The sequence below is a fragment of the Camelus ferus genome, chromosome 13 (genome assembly GCF_009834535.1).
Source record: "Camelus ferus isolate YT-003-E chromosome 13, BCGSAC_Cfer_1.0, whole genome shotgun sequence".
In the NCBI taxonomy this organism is placed as follows: Eukaryota; Metazoa; Chordata; class Mammalia; order Artiodactyla; family Camelidae; genus Camelus; species Camelus ferus.
In genome coordinates, this window is record NC_045708.1 from 6220109 (window position 1) to 6226108 (window position 6000).

Genomic DNA, 6000 nt, shown 5'->3' on the forward strand with positions numbered 1-6000 from the left:
GAGGGGCTGCTGTGGCACCTTGCTCTTTCCTGGGGCCAAGGGGCAGAGATGGCCATGGCAGTGGGGAGACAGGGCCCAGCTTGGCCCCAGGCCTGCCTGCCACATTCCCCAGAGATGCAGAAGGGAGAGGCCCCTTTGCAAGCAGCAGACTGGCCATCACTCAAGGGAGAGTCCCTGAACCATGGGTTCTCCCTGCCCCCACTGCTTTTAAAGGCACCTCCCAGTCAGGAAGCATTTCCCTGCAATTCAGCATTTTCAAATTCTCTCTTTCACGGCTCCCAGATACATTTGGTGTGGTTTGTCATGATTGCCAGTTCAAGAAAGGCTCAGCTCTTTTCCTGTCGTTCAACTTGGTGACCTCTTCCCGGTGTTCTCCTGGCCTCCCCAGCGCCCTCCCTGGCACCTCACGTCCTGCACCTCCATTCCAGCTGGGCTCTGGGGCAGCTCCTCATCGGGGGGACCAATCACCCCACCCTGCAGGGGCTTCCTTCTAGGGGAGAGGGGCCATGTGGGAGGCAGGGGAGCATATGAAGAGAGCAAACTCTCAGAACGGGGGGGCACAGAAGCAAGTCTGCCCACGTGCCCTGGCCGGGTGTCCGGCGTCCTTCCCTGATGGTCAAGGACAAGGGTGGTATTTTGTTTTGCTTCTTTTTTGTAAGAACTGCTTCATGTAAAGGGGAAACACACACATGCCTTGGGACGGTCCTCCTCCGCCCACAACTTTCCAGCATCCTTTTCGTAGAGCCTTTTCACTGCAGGCTGCCTGCAGAAGTGAGTGCAGGGCCAGTCCTGGGAGCCGGGAAGGTGTTGGATGGGAACCTCCCTGAACCAGGCACTTCCTGACTTGAGATGTTCATACTTGACCTCACAGCCCCGAAGTTCATTCACTTAGCCCACGAACAGGACGCCAGGCTCTGGGGGCAACGGCTGGGTTGCAGTCTCTTGGAGAACCGGGAGACGGCCCCGCCATCTGTTCAAATAGACCACCAGGTGCTCATTTCTCCTGGAAATGTGGAAGTGGGCGTGTGGTCTCGTCCATTTCCTCAACCTTCTGCTCCCGTAAATAGCGCCAGCGTCACTTCCTGATTCCTGTGCTGCTCTCTGGGCGCCACCCCCTCTCATTCATATAAACTATGTAAATGAGCAGGCGCCTAGGCTTCCTGGAGGTGGACATTGCGGCCAGAGGCCCCTCGTGCCTCCGAGGAAGAGCACTGGGCACTGGCTGTGTGGATGGAGTTGGATGCAGAACCTGCCGCCCCCTGTCCAAAGTGTTGAGGTTGGGGGAGGCCCCCGGAGTCCTGTTAGCGACCAACCAAAATGTGTGGGACAGATGTTTCTCCTGGCACAGTGCCCACGTCCTTTTCTGTAGCCTCGCGCTGGGTCTCTGCAATCAGACCGTGACCCTGAGCATCACTGTTTTGCCTCCTGCGAGATCAGTGGGGCTGGGAATGACCTGCTGTCTTGGAAATGTTTATTCCTGAGGATGTTGGTGAGTGGACCTGAAACCCATGTAGCCAAGAGGTGATGATGGGAACTCCCTCTCTGCCCTCCCCCCACAGCCTGGTAGGGCTCTCAGCCACGGTCAATGGCTCTTAATGCTTTCTCAAGTGCCTTGGGCCACCAGGGGAAGCCCTCTGCCTCCCAGTGGGAGCTGAGCCACATCCTTGTAGGACAAGGCGCTGGGGGAAGATGGAAGAGAGGGGAGCCCAGTTCCCCTACTCGATCACTCAGAGGACCACTCCCTTCACAACAGCTGGTCCAGCCGAGAGCTGCTGTGAGGTGTTGCTGGCCTTCAGGAGCTCAGCCAGTGGGACTTTGGGGAGCCTTATCTTACGATGGATGGGGAAACTGAGGCCCAGGCAGAGGGAGTGATCTGCTCGAGGTCAGGCTGCTGTGCAGGGTGGAAGTGAAGGACCAGGTCAGGGATCACCGAGGCAGGACACTGTATGGTGAGGTAGACCCCAGGCTCTCCTCCCCAGGAGGACCTCGGCCTGACCCACCAGGAGTCTGTGGAATCCTTGACCCAAAAGGTCATTTAGTTCATCCTTTGCTTCCAGGAAAGGCCCTGTTTCAAAGCTTTCCATGAAAAACAGTTGTCACTTTAGCCCTGTCTCCTGTGACTGCTCCTGGGAGATGAAGACCCGTTGTTTGTCTTCCTTTAAAGCCTGGAATTCAGTAAATGCATTATCAAGCCTAAGACGTATTTTTTATTAACAGCTTTATTGAGCTATAACTCACACGCCACACAAGTCACCCATCAGCGTGCACGGTTCGCTGGCCTCTCGTGCACTCACAGCTGTGGACCACCGCGGCGGTCCTCCTCACAGCACTTCCGTCACTCCAGAGGGAGCCTCTGCTCATTAGCGGTCATGCCTTGTCTATCCCAGCACCCCCACCAGAGGATTTGGTCTTCAGTAACAGAATTTTCAATGTTATTTTTAATATTCTAAGACACATTGGTGAATATTAAAGAACTTTAATCTACTTTTAATTGGTGGAATGAGATCTGAGCTTTATTTTGCTCATAAAAGACTCGGGGGAGACCATGGATGAAGCCACCAATCCATTCATTTCAGCTCTTTCCATGTCCAGGACTTGGTGGGGGGACCCCGAGCTATTCAGGTGTGCTCACCTATACCTGGTTTCAGGCACAAGAGCAAGGAGTCAGCTCACGGGGGCCCCTGGCAGCCTCCAGGGCCAGGGAGGGCATGACTTTCTGGCTCCTTTTGGAGCTGAGACTTTAAATAAGATGCAGGCTACACAGAGCCTCTTGCAAGAAGCCGGGCCCCCTGGGAACACAAAGACAGAGGTACAACGGTAGACTGCAGCTAGCAGCCCCTCTGGAACCCAGGGCCTGCGCACCTGTGCCAAGAGCTGGGCCCAGACTGCCTGGATTTGGATCCCGGCCTGTAACCCTGGCAATTTGGTCCCCTCGGCTGTAGAGATGAGAACGGTACCCATGAACAGTTGCATTAACACCAAATGATTCCCCTCCTAAAAGTCCGTGTGGGGTCTGGTGCTAGGGAGGGTCCACTCTGTGTGCCCTGGATGGACGTGCATTGAAGGCCACCACTTGTCCGGTGGGTAAGAGCAGGGACGGCCTGGGGTGGAATCCTAGCTTCACCTCCTACCAACAGTGCAACCCTGGGCAAGTGATTTGGACTCTCCACCCCTCAGTTTCCCCATCTGTAAAATGGGAATGATAATAGTACCTGCCCGTGACTATTAAACCATTCATCATGAACCATTGCCAGGATTAAATGAGTTAGTGTTCGCAGAGGGGCTTACAAAGGTGCCTGGCCCAGTTGAGTTCTCTGTGCTAGCAATTAATAGCTCATTTAAAATGTAAAATGAGTTAATTTTTAATAGTCTGTGTATTAAAACTACAGTTAATGATGCTGTTGCTGTTAGTGTTGTCTGTTCTAGAACCACCCAGAGCTGTGCTAACCCGACGCTCTCTGTCTCTCCTCGGTTTCCCCAGCGGAGCCCCTGCCGCTCATGGACCTCTGCCGCCGCTCAGTGCGCCTGGCCCTGGGGAAGGAGCGCCTGGGTGAGATCCACGCGCTGCCGCTGCCCGCCTCCCTCAAGGCCTACCTCCTCTACCAGTGACGCCCCGCCCGGGGCCGCCCGCACGACAGCCCCCTGGTGCCAACTCACTGAGCCACCGCCGCGCCCCGCATCTTGGACCGGCGTTCTCGGCGTGGGAGGAAGTCCCTCTCTTCCTCTTCATCCTCCCTGGCTGCCCCGCCAGACACAGACAGCTCTGGACGCGGGCCCCTCCGTTCCCCTTCCGGACGTTGGCAGAAGTTCCCTGCGTGCCGAATCACGGCCCCTCCTCGGACAAAGACACATAGAATAAACTCCTACCCTGAGCTCTGGTCTGCTCTCCGGGTAGCCTGGGGTACTTCCCCACCTGCCGGGTCCCACAGTGATGGAGCAGGTGGGAGATGCCCTGGTGCCGAGAGCAGATCCCGGGGGTGCTAAGAGGTGCTTAGACAAGGGCCGGGGCCCACCCAGCAGGGCCCGGCCACGGCAGACGAAGCTCAGGATGTCAGAAGCTCACCATGGCCACCAAGGCAGAAACCAAAATTGGACCTTCCGCAGGCACGTGAGCACCGAGCATCAGTCCTGGCTGTTGGTGCCCCCTGTACCCTGTATTTATTCTTTTAACAATAACAAAAGCCATTTATTTATTCCATTTAGAAAGGAAAGCTTGTTTGGGTCACCTCTCTCTGGAGTGTTCTGTTGCTTTTCATCCACCTGCCCCTCCCTGGGATGTGTGTGCCTCACCTGCCCTTCTCGCTGGGTCGTGTCTGTGATGTGTCCCCACGTGGGGACAGGGTGTCTTTGTTTGGGTCTCTTGACCTAAGGTTTCCAGGGGGCACCGAGTTCCCAAGCGGGCCCCTCAGGGAGCATCAGCCTCACGTGCAATATTAGAGTCTTGGGGGACCAGTCGGCACGGGCTGTGGCAGCTCCCTGTGTCTCTCCTGGAAGCCACTTACCACTTGGGCTCATACGTCTTTGCACGTGGTTTTATTTCTTTCGTCTTCTATGGGATTTGGGGTATGGTTTCGGTTTTACTTTTGCTTTGCTATCCTGAGACCTTCTACGCGCATCCTCAGAAGCTTCGGCTTCCCCGAGGGCCACCTCAGCCAGGAAGGGAAGATGTGTGAGTCTCCATCCCCCGAGAAGCCAGGGGCGGAGTGGGGTGGGGGAGACCAGAGTAGAGTCGTGGATCCTAGAAGCCAGTGCAGGTCTCTGCTAAATGCCCCTGTCCACGCTCTGGGCCAGTTCATCGTGATGCCCCAGTGCTAGAGGGGCAGGGTGGGGCGGGGCGGGCAGCCAGCAGGAGACGGACACTCCCTCTCCTGCACAGCTCCCCCATGTAGCAGACCCCAGCACCTGCCACCACATTCACCATTTCTTATGTCTTGAAGTCAACGCTCTTAGAATCTGACTTCTGTCCATTTCTGTACAGGTACAATAGATGACTTTATTTGTTTAAAATGTTTAATATATATGCATATATATTTGTCTGTAAGAATCGTGTTTTAAACAGCTGCTGTAGGGTACCTTTAAAAAAAAGTGTGTATTTTTTAAAGCACAAAATTGGTGCCAAGACTGGGTGAGGAGTGTAAATTACCCCCTTATTATTTAGAGGTGTTTTTTTTTTCAGGGGGTGGCGGGGGAGGAACCTTACCTGTAAGACTTTTAAAGATTGTCCTCACTCCGGTTTCAGGTTGGGTCATGTTTTGATGAATGTTGCACACAAGAGGGTCTCACTTATACAGATCCAGCCTTATCACCTTGACCCAGCCGTCTCCCGCAGACGCTGGACAAATCACCGGGCTCCTTGTCATCTCTCTGCATGTCCCGCCCCCCAGCTCCCCGAACCTCAACCCCATCCTTCTTTCCTCTCAGCCCAGAGCCTTGTGGCCTGTACAGTTTTGAAACTCCCATTCTATTTTATGATGGTTGATAATAGTCAGTAACCTTATTAGAATAAAGTAAAGTTTATTAAAATAGAAAGCCACTTTGTTGTTTTTTTTATTTTATTTTTTCAATTGAACTGTCGTTGATTTACAGTGTTAGTTTCAGGTGTACAGCAAAGTGATTCAGTTATACATATACATATACATATACATATATATATATATGCGGATTCTTTTCCACGGTAGCTTATTACAAGAAATTGAATATAGTTCCTTGTGCTACACAGTAGGTCCTTGCTGTTTATCTATTTTATATGTAGTAATGTAATACAAAGCCACTTTGTGCTTTGGGGGAAGGGATGGGGCGTGGCTGACTCCTCCCTGGGTCCATGGTTTTCAACAGATAAGGGGGTGACCCTCCCTGACCCTTTGGGAGAGGGTGGGATGCCAGCTGGAGCCCCAGATGGAGAAGGAGACTCCTGGAAGGGGTGATCCCAGAACCTCCCCGTCCCTTTTCAGAAGTTCGTGAGCCTGCAGCTCAGAGTAAGGGACTTGCTGACCTAATAGG

General features: G+C 53.8%; 1 protein-coding gene across 5 annotated transcripts in view; it reads left to right on the top strand.

Annotated features, from left to right (window-relative positions):
- Nucleotides 1-5534, top strand: part of SPSB1 (splA/ryanodine receptor domain and SOCS box containing 1) — a 62278-nt gene extending 56744 nt beyond the window's left edge. For all 5 annotated transcript variants that reach the window (XM_032495133.1, XM_032495132.1, XM_032495134.1 and 2 more), the window contains exon 3: nt 3482-5534. In XM_032495133.1, coding sequence (XP_032351024.1) covers nt 3482-3609 — 128 coding nt within the window. In that variant the 3' untranslated portion in view covers nt 3610-5534. The remainder of the gene's footprint in view (nt 1-3481) is intronic.
- Nucleotides 5535-6000: the final 466 nt, after the last annotated feature.